This window comes from Balaenoptera acutorostrata, chromosome 4, assembly GCF_949987535.1.
Source record: "Balaenoptera acutorostrata chromosome 4, mBalAcu1.1, whole genome shotgun sequence".
Taxonomy (NCBI): Eukaryota; Metazoa; Chordata; class Mammalia; order Artiodactyla; family Balaenopteridae; genus Balaenoptera; species Balaenoptera acutorostrata.
In genome coordinates this window covers 120614751-120638254 of record NC_080067.1, presented here as the reverse complement: position 1 = coordinate 120638254, position 23504 = coordinate 120614751, and the positions used below count along the sequence as shown (strand labels likewise).

At 33.4% G+C, this 23504-nt stretch overlaps 1 protein-coding gene across 1 annotated transcript in view; it reads left to right on the top strand.

Moving 5' to 3' along the window:
• Positions 1 to 23504, top strand: part of ROBO2 (roundabout guidance receptor 2) — a 573165-nt gene that overhangs the window by 507209 nt on the left and 42452 nt on the right. Inside the window, exons 18-20 of the mRNA XM_007164107.2 lie at positions 9333 to 9515; positions 18058 to 18100; positions 19537 to 19664. Coding sequence (XP_007164169.1) covers positions 9333 to 9515; positions 18058 to 18100; positions 19537 to 19664 — 354 coding nt within the window. The remainder of the gene's footprint in view (positions 1 to 9332; positions 9516 to 18057; positions 18101 to 19536; positions 19665 to 23504) is intronic.

Sequence of the window (23504 nt, the reverse complement as noted above, 5' to 3'; positions counted from 1 at the left end):
CCCATAGATGTATTATGCAATTCATATGTTTTATTTCTGAGACGTATTCAATCATGTGAATGTATCATATTTTGTTTCTCTGCTTTTCTCTTGAGAGAATGTGTAAGAAGTTTTTTTGAGGACATATGTTTTTATTTCTTTTGGAGAATTACCTAGAAGTGGAATTTCTGGGTAACAGCACTGATGTAGTTTGACTTTATAAGAAACTCTAAATATTTTTTCAAATTGTATAATTTTATACTCTCATTGGGAAAGAATATGACTTCCAGTTTTTCTACATCCTCACTGCCGTTTAATGTTGCCATCTGTCATTTTAACCATTTCAGTGAGTGTAAGAGTCCCTCATTGTCACTTTAACTTCAATTTTCTTTGATGACTAATGATGTTGAGCAACTTCACATGTGCTTATTGGCCATTCACATATTTTCTTTTGTAAAATTTCCAAGTCTTTGCCTTTTTAAAAATGGTGTCATTTGTCTCTTGTTACTAAGAGGAGTTATTTGTACATTTTCAATATAAATTATCTGTCATAGATTGTATCACAAATATTTTCTCCCAATTTATGGCTTTCTTAGTCCTTTTCTTGATAGTGTCTTTTGATGAGCAAAAGTTTTCAATTTACATGATCTATAATTTATCAAATTTTTCCTTCATGTTTAGTACTTTCTAAGAAACTATGTCCTACATCTAGATAGCAAAGATGTTTTCTTCCAGAAGCTTTATAGTTTTAGCTTTTATGCATAGGTCTATAATTCATCTTAAAGTAATTGCATGTGATTTGAGGGTTGAGGCTTATTTATTTCCATATGTAAAATCAAAATGCATAGGTATCTTTCACTGAAAAAACTTTCCTTTCTCCAGTTAACTATATATGCGTGGATCCATTCCTGGATTCCCTGTATTATTCCATTTGTTTATATGTCTATCCATATGCCAAACCACAGTGTCTTGATTACTAATAGCTCATAGAAAGTCCTGAAATCAGGTAATGTGAATACTGCATCATTTTCTTCTCGAAAATTTTTTTGGCTATTCCAGACCTTTTGCTTTTCCATATACTTTTCAAATCAGCGTGTCAGTTTCTACAAAATTATGTTGGAAAAAAAATTTGGAAAATTTTTTTCTACAAAATTATGTTGGAAAAATTATATTTATGTTTAAAAATACAGTGAATCTATACATCAAATTGGAAAGATTAAACATTTTCATAGTCAGTCTTTCTCTGTGGGAACTTGATGTACCTCTCCATTATTTATCTTTATTTTTCTCAACAATATTTTGTAGTTTTCAGCATATGGCCTTAACATATGTTTTGTTAAAGTTTTTCCTGAGTATTTAATGTTTTTTACACTATTATAAGTGGATTTATAAAATTCCCTTTTTCAACTACTTTATGTTATATATAAATTTAATTTTATGTATTGCCCTTTTATCTTATGGCCTTACTAACTTCACTCACTTATTTTAATAGTTGCAAAATACTTTTTCTGAGTGTATTCAGATAATCATCTATTTTCTTTCTCCTTATTTGTGTTAATATGATAAATTCTATGGTTTCAAAGGTAAATAAACCTGGCATTCTTGGGATAAATCCCACTTGGTCAGGATATATTATGCTTTTTACAGATACTACTGGATCTGATTTGCTAACATTTAGTAAAGAATTTTGCATCTATGTTCATGAGGGATATTGATCGGTAGTTTTCTTTTCATGTCTTTGTCAGGTTTTGGAATCAGGGAGGCTAGCTTTAATGGGTTGGGAAGTATTCCTTCCTCTTCTACATTCTGTAAGAGTCTTGGTAGGCCTGGTCCTATTTCTTCCTTAAATACTTCTAGAATTCAATGATGATATCTGTGCCTAGAGTTTTCTTTGTGAATTATTTTTATTGTTATGAATTTACATTTATTCAGATATTTTTTTCTTCTCTGTTGGTTGTGGTAAATGGATTTTTGGTGTTTGCCCACCAATGAATTTGTCTAATCCATCTAAATTGTTGAATTTATTATCACATGTTTATTTGCAGTATCTCCTCATTTGTAATCCCTTTAATTGTAATGTTTGCAGGGTGAGTAGTAATGCCATCTCTTTTATTCATAAGTACTGTGGATTGATGCTCTCTCTCTCTCTCTCTCTTCTTTTTCGTTGCCCCCTACCCTCTCTCTCTCTTCCCTCTCTCCAACTTTAATCTTGATAAGGATTTATCAATTTTATTAATCCTTTCAGCATACAAATTTTGGCTTTGTTAGTTTTATTTATTTGTTTTCTAATTAAGCGATTTCTGATATTTTTTTCTTCTGCTTACTTTTATGTTGCTTCTTAAGATAGAAACTAATATCAATGATTTGGACCTCTCTTCTTTTCTAATACGAATATTTAAAGTTATAAATTTCCCTCTAAGCACTTCAGCTGAATCTTACAAATTTGATGTGTTATGTTTCCATTTATCATAAAGTTGAAAACACTTTTCACTTTCCCTAAAAATTTTTGGGTTTTGCAGAAGTTATTTGGAAATGTGCTATTAAATTTCCAAATGTTTTGGTATTTTCCATATAGCTTTTTGTTGCTGATTTCTAATTTAATTCCACTGAGGTCAGAGAGTGTATTTTACATGAATTTAGCTTTTTAAATATGGAGACTTATTTTATGGCCCAGAATTTCGTTTTGGCGAGTGTGCCTTGTGCATTTAAAAACTATGTTCATTTTTATTTTTCTATCTTGAAATGGAATGTTCAATAAATGTCAGGTCAAATCAGTTGGTAGTATTGTTCAAGTCCTTACTTATTTTCTGTTAATGCATTCTTTTAATTAATAAGAAAAGCGCCTGGCAATTTATTATAATTATAGATTTGTATATTTCTCCTTTTTGTTTATAAGTTTTTGTTTCATGTATTTTGCTACTCTGTTTTAACTGAGTATATTTTAAGAGTGTTATAGCTTCTTAATGAACTTATGCTTTTTCATTATGAAATGCCTCACTTTATTTCCTCGTAAGATTCTTTGTCTTGGAACTTACTCTGTCTGATGTTAGTACACCCGTGTAAGTGTTTGCGTTTTGTGATTTTTTTTATCCTTTTATTTTAACTCCTATGTCTTTGTATTTAATGCACATTTCTATTATTTAAATTGCATATTGTTAGGCCTTATTTTTTATCCAACATGATAATCTTTGCCTTTTAATTGGAGTGTTTATTATCTTTAATGTGATCATTGATGTTTTGGAGCTTAGAATTACCCTTCTGCTATTTATTTTTTTTATGACTTTGTTCCTATTTTCCTAATTTACTGATTTCTTTTGGATGAATAAAATGACTCCCTGTATAATATTTTATGTTCACTGTTGAATCATTAAGTATACTTATTTTTGTAATGATTACTCTAGGATTAGCCTATGCTATATGGATCTTAGAAAATATAATTCCATTTTCCTCCCTTTCAAGCTTTTTGCTATTGTTTTACCTTTTACTCCTGCACATGTAATAAAAACCAATACACAAACGAAAGTATTATTATTGATTTTGCTCTAAACAATCAACTATCTTTCAAATAAATTAAAACTAAGAAAAAATATTTTATATTACCCACCTTTATCTGATAGTCTGTTCCTTAAATTCAGTCCTTGAGTCTGCCTGAGTTTTACTGTCTCTTTAACTCAGTAATGCTATTCAGCCATTTTTGGACTCCCCTTCATTGCATCACGTTTTAGAAACTGTCTCCAGATAGAAAGATATGAATATCGTAAGATATTCCCTTTGTTTATTTCCTTTTTTCTCATAGTTCTGTCCTTTTGTTTCACATATTTTGCCTAGGTTTTCCTTGTTTATGGTGGGATTGCATGTCTCATTCCTTTTATTCCTTCATGGGCAGAAGTGGAAGCATCCAGTGAATTATTCAGTTTATATAATACAAATTCCATTTGTTCTCTTTTACATTTTTCATTTCCCTCTGAAATTCCCCATGTGTTCATTCATTAGGACTCTATTATTTTAAATTAATGAACATATTGTAATAGCTGCTTGAAAGTCCTTTCCTCCTAATTTCAACATCCATGTCATCTCATGGTCTATTTCTATTGATTACTATTCCTCTTGATCTTGGGTTATCTTTTCCTCATTTTTGCTATTGTGGTTGTTATTATTGTTGTGCTTGTTTTTGCATGCCTGGTAATTTTTTACTATATACTGGACATTGCAGAAAACATACTATACAATTTTGTGATCTTCTGAAGAATGTTGTGTTTTTTTCCTTAGAGGCAGTTATGTTACTGGCTGATCATCTTGATCTTGTGGTGGCTTGGTTTTTACATATTGTTAGTATGGACTATTTACGTTTTGACAATATTCTTCAGGCAAAACCTCAGTTTAATTTTTACTTCTAAAAGGCATAGTGCTCGTGGACTTTCAGTGAAAAGCCTAATATATTTATCTGGTCTGCCTAACTTGATGGAATTTAAACTTCAAACACAATCTTCTCTGCAGTGAGAGAGTCTGCTCAGTCTTTGCAGCCTTTTACCTTTTGAGTTTCACCAGATCCTTGAAATCATCCTTCTGCATGCACAATTCAGGGTTCACACTAGTACTGAGGGAGAATTTATACACAGGTTTGAGAACATCACTCTCCTGTCTCTCCCTCTTTCACGTGGTTTCTCCCTTAATTTTTTGTCACACTGGCAGCTCTTAAGGCTATCTTCTGACACCTCCTAGAAATAAGACTGAGATTTTCAACTTGAGTTCTGGCTCCCTAGTGCTGCATGGATTGAGCTCTCTAAGGGGGTAGAAAGCCTCATAAATGCAGATTTTTTTTTTTCTTGAGTGGTTTTATTCTTTCAAAAGGCAAATCCCTTCAGTTTACCCTGATTTTATTTGTTTGTCGGTGTCTTTATCTTTTTAAATATTCTTCCTAGAGTTTATATATTTTAAAAATACTTGTCCAGAGTTTCATATAAGCCAATGTGCCATTTGCATTCTTTTCTGTTTATTTTCTAAAATATGCACATAGAACATACTACCAAATTCTGGGAAATTGTTTCTTTTTACAATGTATTTATTGTATAATGAAGAGATTTAATATTCAGTCGTCATGTTAAAATTTTTTAGATTCCCCAAGTATTCTTTCTTTTATATATTAAAAACATTTAAAAAGTTATAGTATTAACTTTTCTTTAAATTGCCTTCCCTTTCTTAATTAGTCATACAAACTGAATTAATTTCTTAACCTGAGGGAAACCTATAATCTTGCCCTTCTGAGATTTTCTAAAATAAATTGGAATAAGAAAGAAATACAGGTACACCCAAAAGGATTTAACAGATATAGATGAACTTATTCTTATTTCTACATATTTTCTAAATAATATTTAGAATATTTATGTTATTTAGAAATAAGGCAGTAATTTTTCACTTAAAAAATATGAAACATGTTTGAAAGGTATAGCTTTCTATGAGAGCTCCTAGATAGGTAAACAAAGCTTTTTTTTTTTTTTTCACTGCCCTTCTAGCATATATATGAAAAAGATTGAATGTAATTTTTCTAAATCAAAGATCAGTAGGATTACCAAATATCTATATTTTCCTTTCATGTTTTCTTTTTCTTTTCTGTCATCTTTTGTAATAAATATAATTTTCAAGTATGGAAAAGTTGGTTTGTTTTGGTTTTGATTTTGGTTTGTAGTAGCTACCTATTTGCTTCACAATATTTGGGGGATTTATTGTATTTGGAGGCAAGTAAAAATTGCGGTAATACCATTTCCCCAAGTTCATGTCATGACAGTTAAGAATAAACAATTGTATGGTAACTTAAAATAATAATGTTAACTAAGGTTATTTTAAATCAAATGGAAAGTTTTGCTTAACTTGTATTATTTTAAAAAGACTGAGTGATCAAGTGGATAATGAGTGCCTTTTAATTTGTTTATGTATCATACTTTTCAAATTTTTCTATGAAATAAAAAATAATCTAATAAGTAATATTTCTATCTCCTTTTCATGTAGTTAGAATACACAATATCCAAGACATAATTATAGAAAATAGAATTGTACTACTTGAAATAAACACACACACACACACACACACACACACAAGCACAATTTAACCTGGAAAAGGCTATTTGTCCTCGAGAGATTTATTTCTTTTTAATATCTACTGTTGTACTGAAGAAGCCTTTAATTGTTTCTTTAATTACCCCTGCATATCTACCTTAACATCTTGTCTGATAACCTTATCTACACAACTGTTATTCCTTAGTTGAAAAGTGATTTAGTGATGGCTAATCTCCTTTTCTCTTTCAATTTATGCTTTCCCTATTGTCTATTCAGTACTGGAAACAGCGCTTGAAGTGACTCAAGCTCTTCCTCATTTCCCCTTTGCTTTAATTAAATCATGTATTGGCATTTGATGTAATTTATGGCTGATAATTTTAGATTTGTCTTATGCCAGACAATGTACTGTTTCATCTATTCCTTCTCAGCTTAGTTTTTATTCCAAAAAGTTACATTAAGGGACCTTTAATTAAAATTTGTATAAATATAATAAATAGCCTTACGCAGACTTAAAAGTAGTATTGTTCTTTTATTTGCTGTCTCCACTAGTAAGGTGACTTTTACATCAAAATATCCATAATTTTATATGTTTTCAATTACACACACACAAATACAACCAAATACATTTATATATATAAGCATCAAACAGCATGTCATATAACAAAATTACATTGACTTAAAATTCTCAGTAATCTTGCTTAGTAATATACCTATTGTTTCTTTAATCATTTGCCTATTTCACGCTTACCTTACATAGTTGGTAATAATATGTGGAACAACTGCAAACTTTCACAGTAATAGGTACAATTGAATCTGATGTGTCTAATTAATTTTTAGTCCAACAAATTAGTTTTGTTCTTCATTACTCTCCAGTGGGAGGAAGACATTATATTTCATTATATTTTTGTGTCTGAAAGAACAATGGAGTGTTACAGGTCACACACATCCCATGTCTGTGCTCTAATTAGTCCAACTGACAACATTGTTTTAAAAATACTAGCAGCACAAGAAATACTCATACACTTTGGGTAACATAGATAAATATTTCACTATATTCAATAAGACATTTTATGGATCTTTTACACAAATGAAGGACGAATTTTCTTTTCTGTTTGTGCTATAAGGTGTTTTCTTTTTAGTAACTCCTAGTGTTTAGCACAATCGCCAGATATATGTATTGATATGTCTCAAGTTGAAAATATGAGCTCATTTTAAATGCATTTTTTACTGTTTATATGTATAGTAACTAAGAGCAGATAGATTAGGAAAATGAACCAGCTTCACTACATAAGTGAAGCTGGTTTTTAAATCTGGAAATTAACACAAAAGACGTTTCAGGAATGGAATATTAGACTATAAAAAATGCTAGCAGCTGTAACAAACAAGTGGGCATACTGATTGCCTTAACAAAGTAAAAGTTTCTTTCTTATTCATAGCCCAGTCTAATATGAGTCAGCAGAATGGAGAATGGGGTTTCTACGCCATAAAATTTTTCACGGAACTTGGCTCCTTCCATCAGTGGCTCTACGTCTCTTAGAGCAGGGGTCCCCATCCCCTGGGCCACTTATCGCAGAGCAGGAAGTGAGAGGCGGGCGGGCAAGCTTCATCTGCCCGTCACTCGCATTACCGCCTGAACCTTCTCCCCTCCTCCACGCCTGCCCGTGGAAAACTGTCTTCCACGAAACCGGTCCCTGGTGCCCAAAAGGTTGGGGACCACTGTCTTAGATGGTCAGCATCCTGCCGCAGATCCCTCGTTTCTATCCAACATGCTAGGAAAGAGAGTGTGACGTATTGTCAGCTCCGGAGGTAGTATGCATCTGCCTGTGTACAATTGGCAAATATTCAGTCACTTTGTCGTACTCAACTACAAGGGAGGCTGGGGAATATAGGCTACTTTTCTGCCCTGGAAGAAAGGTGAAACCTTGGTAAACAAGTCACCTATTGTTTGCAGGACTCTCACATCTAGATAATTTACAACTTGTATTCCTACCTGAGTGGCCCTTAAAGTAACTCTTAGCCTTACATGGGCTATAATTACTGTGTTCCTATTAACCTCTTTACACACATCGTCTCAATTAATCCTCCCAATTAAATGAAATAGACAGTACTGTTGCCAACTAACAGAAACAGGGATTCCAGAAGATTAACTGCCCTACATAAGCTCACTGCTTACTTAGCTAGTAAGTGGCAGAGATGATACTCAAATGTGGAACTTCAAAGACCTTGAACTTTCTAATATATTACAGTGCCATGATAACCAAAACAATGAGAATTACACATTCCTGTGATGTGATATGCTGAAATTTGCCATTTATATTTTGCTTACAATTTATTTTTTAAGTATTGGATTAGTTACTAATGAGATATGACATTAACATAAGAAATCACTTAATTTCCAGTGTCTGAATTCATTCATCTGTTAAATAAACACATAAATCTTTGCTCTTCAGTGATATTATGATTCCATGAGTTTTAAACCTGTTTAAAAATGTGGATTGAGATTTTCTTTATTACCTCCAAGAGGGCTAAATTGTCAGAAACATGACTACTTCTAGAATAATCTTAGTCCAGATTTAAATGTATGTTTTTGTTACATAGACCTTAGAATTAATATTCAAGTTGTTTTGTATCCAACTTTCAAGTGGATTTTCAAATTAGTTTCAAATACTTTAAGGGCATTTAGGAATTTTATCTTTTCGTGACATTTTAACTGTAGATACTAATCTCTATGAAAAGATGTTTACATAATTGTCATTGTTTAATATAGTAATTTTAATACCTTCCAGAAAATTAAAGTATGTTTGATCAAAGTAAGACCTTTGGTAGAATATTAAGAGCAATATTTTGAATATTTGTATTTAGGCAGTGCTATAGGGGGAAGGTAATTTTCAAATACCTTGCGTTAAATGTTGTAGTTGCCTTTTTTTAAAAAATGAGAATTATATTACAAAACGCTTTACCTACCTGAAGAAAGGTTACTACTATTTCAGCTCACAGCACTTGTTTTAGTACTTATTTATGAGGCAATAAATCAAGAAGTGGTTCTGAATCTGTCCACAGCAAAACAAAACACAAGGGAGCAATGTTCTTAATCACATTTCAAACTTATGATTTGATTATTTTTCTGAAACTTACAAAATATGCTTACCAATAAATTGTGACAGGCTCAGGACACAACAAATATTACCTGCTTCAAAGAATGTTCTAATCTTCTGTGCCTTTGGCATACCATATATGTATTTTTGTGGGGTTTTTTGTCTTAATATTTACTAACAGTAACACTATTGTTTCTTCCATAGGGGGAAGGAATGAAGTTGTCATTACTGAAAACAATAACAGCATAACTGAGCAAATCACTGATGTTGTGAAGCAACCAGCTTTTATAGCTGGTATTGGTGGTGCCTGCTGGGTAATTCTGATGGGTTTTAGCATCTGGTTGTATTGGCGAAGAAAGAAGAGAAAGGGACTCAGTAATTATGCCGGTAAGAGGATATTTCCAGCTAAAAAAATGTCTTATCTTTAGGAATATGACAAAATTCAAGGGAAGGAACAGAATGGAATAACTGAGTGAATGAATGGATGTTTTTGGCTTGATTTAAACAAACAACATGCTTTAATGCACTGCTCTTCACCATATCACATTATGACCATAAGGCAATCTTTTTGCTTGTATCTCCAAGGAAGCATAAGAAGAATGCACACTGATAAATTGCTTAGACATTTTTCTCAACTAGTTCAACACACACCCACACACACACACACACACACACACGCATACACAGACTTTGCATGCTATGACTCCGTTGTTTGAAAAGTGGATTTAAGCAAGAGCATTCCTAAAATGCTCAGAAAAAAAGAGAAAAGACTTGAAATGTAGTTCTTTGTATTTCATAATACAGATTACAATACAAACTGTGTCTCAGATGGAAAATAGAAACGAAGCAAAAAAAATCTCACCAGGATTGTTGAGACTGATGAGGCATGAATTAAGTGATTTACTAGTCACTTAAATAGGATGTCTATTTCAAAGTGACCAATAGGCATTTTAGAAGGAAGAAAAAGAAGAAGCAAAAGAAGCAGAAGAAGAAAAAGAAGACCGTTGGTGTTCTACTTGTTCGCAAAAATGTTTTCTTCTTAGAATCAAGAACAGGAATTTTAAGGATGTCCAAAATTATGGCCTTCAAAATACTTGCAAGGAAGAGAGAGAGAAAATTATCAAGTCAGCGATTGAAAAATGAACTCAATACTGAAGCAATATTCAATTACAGTTTAAATTGCAATGCATTTTAAGTACTTTCTCTAACAATGATCATCAAAAGAAATTGTCTCACAGTATTTCACACTTTGTGTAGAATTTACAAGGGAACAATTTTAATTTACCATCGTCCTACAAATATTTAAAAATTTTTGAGATATTTTCTTTATCTTCTATTTCTAATTTTTACTTTAGTAAGAAGCATAAATGTCTTAAGTGACTTTGACAGAGGCTTCAATTCTTATTAAGTTTATCCACTGCTGTAGCTTGTAGGTGTCTGAGCTTCTGAGAATAGTTCAAAATGAAAGGAATAGCACCCACTTGGTTGTCTTTCTTGTTATTCGATAGCATTTAAATACGATCATTTGACGATCACACTGTGGCTCATGTCTATATTTTGTGAAAATAAAGTTTATTAGTTACTGGTTAGAACAAATTCCCAGGACTAGAGAAGGTAGTATAATGTATCCATTGAAAAGGGGCTTTCATGCTTTGTGACTTGCTATTGCTCTGCCATTCTCATTTCTCATTGGTTGCTGATGCCTGCTTCCTTACGCTTTGCCATCTGAGTGCTCTATCACCCTACCAGTGAGGGATTCTTCCTGGAAAGGGATGCTGGGCAATAACTGCTGAGTGTCAGAGTCATGAACATTAATGATACTTTAACGTAACTTCTTGTTTTGCAGTCCAGTCCTCTGCTTTCGTTCCCTGAAGGTATTGTCCGTCAACCTGTCTGTTTAGTCAATCACCACGTTCCATTTTGTCTCTGTGACACGCTCATATAAATCACATGAGAAATAAGGAAGAATGATTTAATTCAAGGACTATTTTTATGTTTATCTCATTGCTTGGCTTTAGTGAAAATAATAAAAGATTGACTGTGCTAGCCACTTCAGTACAAAGTTCTAAGATGCCACGTTTGGAGTGTTGCATTTTTACCCTCCATACATCTTGATTCACTCACTCCTTCAAAATAGCATAGGTCTCGTAATTAGTAGTTTATGTTTTTAGTAAAATTATGTCAGATAGCCTTTTTTCTTCTTTTTTTTAAACAGCAGTTCTTTGCAAAACCTATGCATTTAATTTGAAAATATCTGTTGGTCTTTGAGCTTGACAAGAATAGTACATTTCCTATTATCAATTCTCATTGTGATTGATACCCATCTGCTTGTAGAAGAACTGCTAACTTGGAAGGTGCTATGCACTTCAGATATTTTGGAATAAGGCCAAGCCACAGAGCAGCCTTTCTGAACCTTTATACTTAATTGATAGATGGCTGACTCTCAGAATGGATTCACCTTCAGCTGGTAATTTGCCTTCCAGCAACTGCTGTTCTCTTCTAGGTGAGAAGCAGATGAAAATCCAAACCACAGGTACTTAGCATTGCATATCTGACCTGGTGATATTCTCTACACATTTTCCTCCATAAATATCCTATCCTCCACCTCCTGGAATGTTTATATTCTTGAGAATATGAGGATTTTAAATAGGAATGATTAGTGTAGTATGTATTTATCCTATGTTTAAATTTCTGACATTTCATACATGAGCTAACGATCCATTTTAAGAGCACAGGGATTTCGTACAGGGATATTTTTCTCCGAAGTGTTTTATAAAAATTATAGAGAAAATTGTCTGTGTGTACTAGTTCTGTTTATTTTTGGTTTTCATAAAAATTTCTCTGGAAATCTTATAATTTAACAAGTATGAAAATTAAACCCAGTAACATTAAAGCAATGTAATTTTACTCACAAAACGAAAAGTCTAATGTTTCCACTTTTTACTACATGGTAATATCTATATAGTTTCAAAATTTTCTTATTGATTTATGATAGCAATAACATTTTTTTCCAAATAAATGAAAGTCTACTTTGGGATCGGTATTTAAATTAATTTATAACAAAAAATGTCTTCATTTATTTCAAACCCCAAATGTGATCTTGGATTATACTTAAAATCTGCTGCAATTGATGTAAATTGAGAAACATGCATTTTAATAACGCTAGACTGATCCTAAGTAGAATTGAAAAGCAGGTAAAATTTGATTTCAGCACTTGCTTTTTCCTACTTCATTCCAAGTCTTCCTAACCATCACAGGTAGATTTTAACCACCAGAGGGAAGATTTTAACTAGTGGGGAGAAGAAGTAACTTGCAGAGTGGAGAATCTAACTTTCGGCAGGATACTTTCCACTCACTCTGTACAGGCAAAAACTCACCCGCTGATTTTATTGTGGCTAATCTTTGATTCTCCATCTCCATGTGGAAAATTATATTTGAATGCTTAAAAGGAAGGTAAAAAAAATGACATGCTACTCAGTGTTGATATTTTTCTTATGTTTCAGAGAATTTAACATATTGATCATAGAACACTAGTGGATTAGCACCTTAGATTGTAAAAGCAACTATCAAGAATCAAATGTAAACTTATACACTTAAATGATCTGAGAGGAGAATTTGGCCTGAACGTGTTTTGCTTCTTTACACAGAAGAACTTGGAGATTTCCCCAGGGCAAAATTACACACTAACTTCCTATTCAATTTTTTCCTATTTATTCTTTATTTAAATTCTTCAGACACAAGCACGCACGACAGGTTTGCTCGTGGCTCAAAGAAGGGCAGCTGGAATGAGAAAGGTACCCTCATATCTCATATTCTACATGAAATCATTTTATATTTTTCTAGAGTAACATGCAGTGTTATTTATCTTAATCTTCATTGAACACTAACAGTCTGCTTGTCACTGCATGTAAGGTGCCTGACTGCCAAAAGAATTCACTACCTGAATTACCGGGTGAAATAGAATTGTAAACATATTTAGGCAGAAAATACTAGGTGATTTTGAATCTAGAGTGAATGTTTGATTATATGTATTAACGGTATTTGTGAATAGAAAAGTGAATGACATAAGTTTGAATAAAAGCCATGCAACCTTCATGAAGAGTCTATATATTGTATTATAATCTTCATGAAGGCTACACAATTCTTTTCAAACTTATGTTGTTCATATTTCTATTCACAATTTTTAAGTCACCAACTTTTTAATGAAAATAAACATATTTTCACTTTTAAAGGGGTGAGTTCTATTTTATGAATATTACCTTTGAGGAGAACAGATTTTATTAAACTCAGTAAATATAAATAATTTAATGAGTGAGCAAATTATGAAATACCAAACACTTCATGCATAGGTTTTAAACCGTTGGTGAAATTATTTGACAAAATGACCCTAAGACAGCTAAAAGATTTGATGGAATTTTTATACTCTGATTATCTGGGCTCGAGTTAATGCTTATTAAAAGAGGATTAATCTACACTCATAGTTGAGAAATAGCTTATCAGGGAAGGGAATGAGGCTTGGCTGGCAACATTAACGTTTCCATTTGGAGTAGGAAAATGTGGCCTGGCCTACTAGAGATAGGCACTCTGAAAGCTTCCTTACCTCAAAATGTCAATTTACCACGTAGCTCTGTTTCCCTTCCCCCTCAATTCTAGAAAGCGTGAGATTAGGATTAATCCTGTCAGATAATAGTAGAGGTACTTTGTGTATGATATGAACTTGCAAAATCTCTTTACCTTATATCTTTTATAAATATTGCAATAAATTCAGAATATTTAATGCAATTCTAAAACATTTAAGATTGTGGTGCCTATAGAGCTTTTTGGAAACCTTAGCACTAGTCAGTCAGTTTTAGCAATAAAAACTCTATGTTGCTCCCTTGAAAATTCTTAATTTTAGATGCTAGCAGAAACTCCTGGTAAAGAGTCACACTTATTTCAAATTTAATTCTGATAAGCACAAAGTTACCACACTGTGATTATCAAAATTGTGACTAGAGCAAGATTGTCCAACCACCTACCCTCCCCAACCTCTTGCTTTCAGCTTTAAGGTAGTTCAACATCTCTGAGATGAGAGCTACCTCAAAACAGCTTTCACTTTGCTGTGGCATTTATTTTTATGTTTTTCTCTCTCTGCACACACAAAAAATGCTGATCAAAACATCAAATATGACTTCCATTTTAGGAGTTCTAATTGTTCATCCTTATTTCTAGTCTGCTTTTAATCTCATGGTCTAATAGAACTCAGTTATTTTTGGTCTACTTTTCAAAATGGAACAAATCTAAAAGTTTTGGAGCATGGGAAGAAAAGGATACTCGAAAAAGTGTTCTCTCTCTTTACCTTGCTTTAAAAAGACAACTAATCAACCTTATTAAGTAAAGGTATTGTTTTTTGTTGTTGTTTTTCTCTCCTGATAGAAACATACAAAATTGAAGATTCTCACGTATATCAAATTGTATCCATGGACCATTTTAAGTCAATTATGTATTTACATAATGACTGTGTATTTTTGCCTTTGTATAGTTGGTATGCAGAGGTACAAAGATAAATGTCTTTATGAAATATTTTGACAGTCTTTCAGCAGTCTAGAACCATTTGAAAACAGTTTAATGATTTGGAATACAAATAGGAAATAGATATGTCTTGAAAGTTTTGAAATTTAAATTCTTTTATTCACAACATTTAATTCTCATTTGGTAAATATGGACCATACCATAGAGTCCATACTCTAACACAGCTGTAAATTAACTTGATACATTTTTTTTTCAATTTTTTATTGTGGTAAAATAAACATTACATAAAACTTACTATCTAGACCATTTTTAAGTGTACAATTCAGTGGCATTAAATACATTCATGATGTGCAACCATCACCACCATCCATATCCATAAATCTTTTTCATCTTCTAAAACTGAAAATCTATATCCAGTAAACAATAACTCCCTATTACCCCCTCCCCCCAGCCCCTCACAACCACCATTCTACTTTCTGTCTCTATGATTTTTGACTACTCTAAGTACCTCATATAAGTGGACTCATACAGTATTTATCTTTTTGTGACTGGCTTATTTCACTTAGCATAATGTCCTCAAGGTACACCAAAGTTTTAGCATATTTCAGAAAATCCTTCCTTTTCAAGGCTGAATAATGTTCCATTGTGTCTATATGTACACTTTGCTTATCCATTCATCCATCACTGGATGCTTGGTTTGCTTCCATAGCTACTATGAATAATGTTACAATGAACATGGATGTACAAGTAGCTCTTTGAGACCCTGCTTTCAATTCCTCTGGAAATGGAATTGATGGATCTTATGGTAATTCTATTTTTAATTTTTTGAGGAACCAACATACTGTTTTCAACTATGGCTACACCATTTTACCTTCCACCAACAGTGCACAAGGGTTTCAGTTCCTCCACATTCTTGTTAATGCTTATTTTGTGTTTCTTGCATAGCAGCCAACCTAATAGGTGTGAAGTAACAGCACATTGTATTGGGTTGGCCAAAAATTTTGCTTGGGTTTTTCCGTAAGATCTGAATGAAATTTTGGCCAACCCAATAGTTTTGATTTGCATTTCCCTAATGATTACTGATGTTGAGCATCTTGTCATGTGCTTATTAGCCATTTGAATGATATCTTTTGGATAAGATTTTCAGTGCTGCATCATAATACTTTAAAATTTACAGTTTATGAAAAATTAACCATTGGTAAGTACATGAAGTTAAATACAACTTAATTTCCGTGCTTCTGCTTCAGTTGGCCTCTTTTTCTCTAATATCATTTATTGCTCTGACAGTAACAGAAAATTTGGGTGAGGAAAAAGAGCATCTAAGTTAGAGAGAAGTGCTCAGCTTCTCCCCATGTGTCTCCTAAGCAGCACATTTGGAGGTGTAGCCCATCAGTACCTGCTGATTTGCATATTCACAATGATATTCACAGCATTATCTTAGCTCTCTTTTACCAGAGTAAAACAATCACTTGATAGTCCATTAAAAATCCACATAACTAGGAAATCACATCAGATAGAAAGCTAATTAGCTGTACTGTTTTCACATTTTGTGTTTTTTCCTCCTAATCAGGCCTTTATTTAATACCACCAGTGCTCATTTTTATCAATAATTTTTTCAGATCAATTTTTTATTGCTGTTGTTAAAAGCAGTTATTAAAGGGACCCAGTGTGGTGTGGATACACTGCTGATTGTTGATTCCCAACACTTGAGTCCATCAGGAAGCAGCTTAGTGATCAGTGTTCTTTTATTTTCTCCAAGGAGCTGTCCATAGCCAGTCCTGGGCAGGTACAAAGGTTATGTCAAGATTGTTTTATAATTCACTTGACAGGTTACCTAAAAACTTGATAAGGCAGTGTACTTTTTGGTGCCAAGATGTTTCTGAAAGCACCGCTTCATGAATTCCTGAAAGAACCTTAGCCATCTTATTGCCTAATTATGATGCCATGAGAGATATATCCTTAGATGACCTTAGGGAAGGGATTGGGGAACTACATTTAGAAAGTTATAAGATCCAAAGAGTGATGATATTTATTAGCTCAAACTTGAGAAACAGGTGAATGATGGAGAGATTATCCAAATGAGAAAGTATTTACTATGTGTGCACTTTAAGTAGCAATATGACCTTAGTTTATTAAAAATATGAATCAATTCATAGAATTTTATTTTTACTTTTGCTCACCAAGTAATCACAGTAAATCTAATCAGTATCTTCCAAAGATAGGATATGTTGGATTCACATCTGTGAAATAGTATTTTTGCCTTCATCCCCAGGGATTGGTTTAGCTGATCCATACTAATTTTGGTCAGAATTGCAATTTTGCAATCCATAAACTTCTAAACACCAATTTTTTTTTCCCAATGATTTTCTAGTTAAGTAATTTAGTGGCAAAATTTGGTTCAAAATACTATGAAGTTATTTATAGACTTTTTTCCACTAATCATGAATATTCACATCTCATTGCAAAAACAATAATTTTAAATACATTTGCTGCCTTGGACCCTCTCTGCAGTATGCATCATATTACCTATCTCAGATCTGAAGCATTTTGAATTCCAAATAAATTTAGCTGCAAAGGTTTTGGATACAGGATGATGGACCCAAACTGATATTTACCTTCTTTGGCCAATCCTTGAAACCCACTTTCATGTTGTTAGCTTTGTAGAATGGAATCTAGTGACCAGAGGGAGTGGATTCTTCAGCTGTGGCCCTCCTGGATGCTTGTTGATATTGCTAATAAGTTCCACAGCTTTAAAAAGGACTTAAGTTTTGTAATCATTACATATAATTGGAATATATTCAGTATCAATTATTTGAAAGTTTCATTTTTGTAAGAGTTGGCTAATGAAACAAAGCACCCAATACATTATGTATTCTCTATTCATTACAGTTCATGTCTTTGTAATTATAGTATTTCAACTCATAGTGCTTCTCAGTGTCCCTAAAAGGACCTGTGATGGGGAGGAATGTGTTGTCAATCAGTACTTTCACTTGTTTCATTGGAAGGATATTATCTGTTTGGACTATCCTGTTTCAGTTTTTACTATGTGCATTTTGCATTATGCCCTCTGATTAGGACACCTATATGTTAACATTAAAAGTCATGATTTGATAATTCCCCGTTATTGCATGTCGATCTTCCAATACCATGTATATACCAATTGACACCCAAATAAAAATTGCCCCTTTGACTTAACCATATGTTTGGCTTGAGGAATTTTTTAATGTCTTATTAAAGATGGAGCAAATGATAGCTTTGCTTTAGGCCAAACCACTGCTTCTTATTCTCTGTACAATTATGTTAATTATATTTTGTTAAAATTCCCAGAGGTTTCAGCTCTAAACTAAGGGCCAATATGTAGTTGTTATTAATCATAATTAATATTGACTACTTGTGTATGTTTCTTTTTTTTTTACAGTTACATTTCAAAGAGGAGATGGAGGACTAATGAGCAATGGAAGGTATACTGAGGAGATTTTTAAAATTATTATTCTTAATCAGGACTGAGGAAACTCTGTAGTAAGAGGCTATTATTGTAATAAACAATCACTTATAAGTCTAAGAATTCTAGGAGGAATTAAACGGCTTACCACAAGGTTTAATGACCTATCTGTTGTGCACTTTAGAAGAATCAAGTCCAGATGTTTCATATCTCCCAGAGGCCCGAAGAAATTAGTAGTAAATATCACAAGGAATGTGTTCATTTGTTAGCAGGATGTTTATTGCATTAATTAGACATTAGCAAATGAAGTTGCTGTTGTTTAAGACTCCTTATTTGTTCTCACTAAATTGCCGTGAGTGAACAATTACACATAATCGATCACAAAGTAAATGATTCATGGATGATGAATAGGCTGTAGATTGATCAGACTGGATTCCACAACTTTGGATACTCAATTGAAATTGATAAAAGTTGATAAGAAACCCATATATCCTCATCTATTTTCCCTTTGCTGATATGGAGATTGTAATTAGGCTCTGGTAATAACTTCCAATCTCCCATTTAATCAATATTTTAGCAAAAAGAGATTAGGTCTAATGAGAGCTAGTGGATGTAGCAAGAAAGCAGTTGGATCTTCTTATTGCAGTTTCCATAGAAACACATGTTTCTCTTAGGGATTGTATCACAAAGGGTCTATCAGAAAAAAAAGTACAATGACTATAGATGTTGCTGTATCTTTGTAAATATGCTAATAATCTGGAAAGTGATCAGAATCCCATCTTTTATATTAAAGATGGGCATTCTTTATTAAATAGGATATGAAAGAAGTTTTCTTCGTAGATTATATACACATGCTGGATCAGACCACAGTGGATCTTTTATTACTTTAAAAAAACCTTTAATATTCTCCTAATATTTTAAATTTAGAAAACCTGAAAATGTGCTATGGATGGAACAGTGTAAATACTGTTCATTAATTTCCCTTAAGTTCCTTGCCTCTAATCAAGCATGAGGGCCCATATCGGGGGTTATAGCCTATAGGGGACAGATAAATATGGGAGCTGCAGGAATTAAGGAAGCAATAGTCCAAAGTCCTGGAAATGGCTGATACTGAGCAATCATTCTGAGCAATTGTTCCCTTGAGGTTTATCATCAGACCTTGTTTCGGGATGCTGCTGTGTTACCAGTTTCCCACCAGTTTCAGGGAAGATGACTGAATTCATTTGGATATCAGCAGAATCCCAGGCAGCACTCTTCGGCTTCCACTGACAGGGTTGATCTATATATAGCCTTAGTGAACTCCTACTAAAGTTCCTTAATTCTTGAGAGCCTACAGATTTTAATTTGAAAGTGAATTAAAATCTTAAATTCTTTAATCCATTTTAGTTCATGAGACAGATGTCCAAATCTCTCATTGAGTTCCATGGATTGATTTCCTTTTAATTACCGTTTTAGCCGCCCAGGTCTTCTAAATGCTGGTGATCCCAGTTATCCGTGGCTTGCTGATTCATGGCCAGCCACGAGCTTGCCAGTAAACAACAGCAGTAGTGGCCCAAATGAGATTGCGAATTTTGGGCGTGGAGGTGAGTTATGTTTTTCAAAATTTTTTCACTTATTTGTTTTCTTGGCTTTCCTAGATGTTTTGAAAAAGACATACTAAAAAGTATTTTCTTCCATAATTAAATTTAGTGACGCACATGTACATATAATGCTGTACATTTACTAAATATTTTATTATAAAACTGTTGTATCTATTATCTTGAGTAAAACTAAGCTTTTAAGGACGTCATCACTAACCAAGAAGATAAGTATTCATAATACATTTGGTTTTAGGACTATTAGTACAAGATTACTAAAATCAGGAACCATGCTGCCAAACAGGGCTTATGATTTCGAACTAGTCATTTCACTTCTCTGATTCTCATTCAATATATATTTATTGATCATGTCCTGTGTATCTGGCACTATGGCAGACAGTAAAAATATAATATCATATAAGGAATAGACACTTAAATAAGTATAACAACATGTTGACAGGGAGCTCTTCTGTAGTTCTACAACTGATAATTGGTACCCTAAATAAAAGACAAAAAACGCTAAGTGGCTGACATGCTAAGGTCTTCAAAATTTGGTACCAGGGTCCTCCCCATAGGTCTTTATAAGGAGACAGAATTGGACCTACTATAAATAATGACCACCTTCCCCTCTCCATCTTTTCATCCAGTCACTAGGAGAGCAATGGGTTTAGAGAAAGATGGGACTAGAGAAGTCTCAGGCCCCATTGTTCAGTGCAGCCGATACTTGAGTTTTTCATTGGCAGGGGATTGTACAGACAGTACATGGATTGGAGCTGCCTTGCCAGTACCCCAGATGAAAGAGCTGCCCCCCGGGAGTAGGGAAGTTCTATGAATGGAGTATTATTTAAGCTGATATATGAAGGAAAGGTGGGGAGTCAAAAGTGTGTAGAAAATGTGTAGAGAAGAAACCTACTGTGTTTTAAGGCCCAGAAAGTAAGAGAAACATTGACCTATTTAAGAAGCGAATGAATTTCCTAATGACTTGAGTATAGATTGCAAGGCAGAAAAAGTGGTAAGAAATATAGAAGGACAGGTAACAGAGGGCCTTCTGAGCCACACAAAGACTTTAAACTTTGGCCAAAGGGGATGTTCAGAAGCCATTGATGGACTTTTAGAGGAGAATGCTAGAATGCGAGTACTGTTTTAAATCATCCATCCTGCTGCTGGGTGGAGAATCGAGATAGTGTGGAAAATTTGGGTGATTATTTAGGAGAATAGTGCTGTAATCTAAGAAAGTTCATGTGAATCCACTGGAGGATTTCTACACTTCTAGGTTAGAATTAATGTAGGAGACCCAGGACTGAGCTAAACTATTCTGAGTCCATTATAAGCCTCAGTGATGGATTTCACATGTATGAGTGTATAAACATATTGACTTAGAAGAATAGTCATGGATATTGGCATTTTCTCTTTACAAATGTAATATCAATGCAAGTTTGAATATAATTAAAATAATGTTTCAAATAATAAAGTTACTAATTATTGCACAACTCTGCATTGTGTCAATACCAACTGAAAAAGAGGGATCTCCCTCCCATTCTCCAAATAAAATGTAGAAAATAACCAGCCCTACTTTATAGGTGTGTAATGAGAATTAAATGGATGACTAAATATATAGGTGTAGCACAAAGCTTGACATACAATCAGTGGCCAACAGGCATGATTGGGGAGTAAATGGTAGAATAGAAAGTAAATTGTATGATTCCTCAGAGTCTTGCTTACCCTCTGTAATCCAGTACTCCCCGTTTAGATTTTCAGTTGACCAGACCCTCTGATAGTGGCTGCCTCCCCTAGGTGTCCAAACTCTGAGCCCTGCAATTATAGGCTACTACTTTACATTGGGTAGTTCTATGCCCAAGCATCTCCTCACCAAGAAAGCAAAACACTGCCCTGCCCTACCCACTGACTTTGAAATTCTGGTCCCAAAGCTTTTATCAATCAAGGAATAGCTGCCTGTCTTTCTTGTACTTGCATTGGAATAACACGCCATTCTATCCACATATCAAGAATTAAATGCGCGAAGATGGAGAAAGTGTTTTGGTTTTGGTTTTGGTTTTTTCAGTTTCTAGCAGACTACATCAACATCTAAAATGTCTCAGTCTAATTTAGCCAAAGGGCACATTTGAAGATTTTCAAGGTTTTCTTCCATTTCCACTTCATTTTCATGACATGAAAATATTTCACAGGTAGCTATCAAGGCCAAGACAAAGTTTTTGCAGGGTTTACTGTATCTCTTTTCAGTGTGATAAGCATTTTAAGCGTTTACTATGTACCAAAGATAGGATTTTTTGCAAATTTTATTTCCTTTGCACAATAAATGTAAGACATAGATAATTATATTTCCATCTTAGAGGTCAAGAAACTAAGGTTTATCAAGGTGAAAAATTTGAGATATATGTGTAGAATCCAGATCTAACAGATTTTAAAGCCTAGCTTCTTTTACTTACGCTGTTCTGCAGTTAAGGGGATCCACATGTATGATTGTATTACCACGTTCACTTAGAAGAATAATCACGGATACTGACATTTTTTCCTTTGAGAATGTTATACTGGTACTTCCCTGGTGGTCCAGTGGCTAAGACTCTGTGCTCCCAATGCAGGGGGCCCGGGTTTGATCCCTGGTCAGGGAACTAGATCCCACATGCCACAACTAAGAGTTCTCATGCCGCAACTAAAGAAAAAGATCCCGCGTGCTGCAACGAAGGTCCCGCGTGCCACAACTAAGACCTGGCACAGCCAAATAAATAAATAAACATTAAAAATCTGGCTTCTGACACCAAATATGTCAACTTTAATAACAATAAAAAAAGAATGTTATACCAATACATGTTTAAATGTAATGAAAATAGTATTTTGAATGATAAAGTTACTAATTATCACATGTCTGCATTTTGACAATACAAACTGTAAAAATTCATTTAACTATTCAGGAAGTGCTTACTCTTTGCAAAATGCTAAGCGAGGAATTATGGAATTAGAGACATAAATCCCAGGTACTCCTGTCCTCAAGTAACTTAAGATACAGTGAAGGGGACAGTCATTCATACAAGTAATTATTCCAGGCAAAAAGAAATAAATGCATGTGTAACCAAGGTGCTGAAAGACTGCAGAATGAAATCATGAGTAAATCCACCTGGAGGGAAATGTTTCTATAATTCATAAGCAGAGAGAGATTCTATTTCTAGAACCGTAGCTTTGTTCGGTGCAGAATAACATTATGAAGGATTAGATTCTCGGACTATTTTTTTTCCATTTTTAAACATTTAAACACAACCGTTTCAAAAACTTTCAGTGGCTCACAATATAAATCTAAAGCTTTGGAGAACATCATATTTAAGGTGTTGGGAAGCTGGGATCAATGCTGGAGAGACATCTATCCAGTTAATATTCATCAGTGAAAGACATGGTGGAGGAAGTAGAAACAAAACCCTAAAAACTTCCCTAGAGTGAAGGATCTACCTTCACAATCTTGATATATTATTAAATATCAAAAGTTTTTGATAATAAAATGATACTGACCTAATGCTTTAGAATGAAATATGTTTCTTTGTCATCAAATTTTCTAATTAGTTTATAGCTAAAAACAAGAAGGGCAAGAAAGTAGTTACAAAATTCTGAATCCAAGAACAATTTACTTGCTTATACAACTTGGTGAAATATTACAAATGTGAACATGTTTAACAATCTCACTGATATGTATTTAAAATAGTCATTTAATAAAGTACATATATACTTAATTATAAAACAAGTTGGAATTCCAGACATCAAAACCCTCAGAGAGACCTAAATTATACAGGGCATAAAATACATTATAAATGTCTTGTTACTGTTGCTAAAGAAGATCAT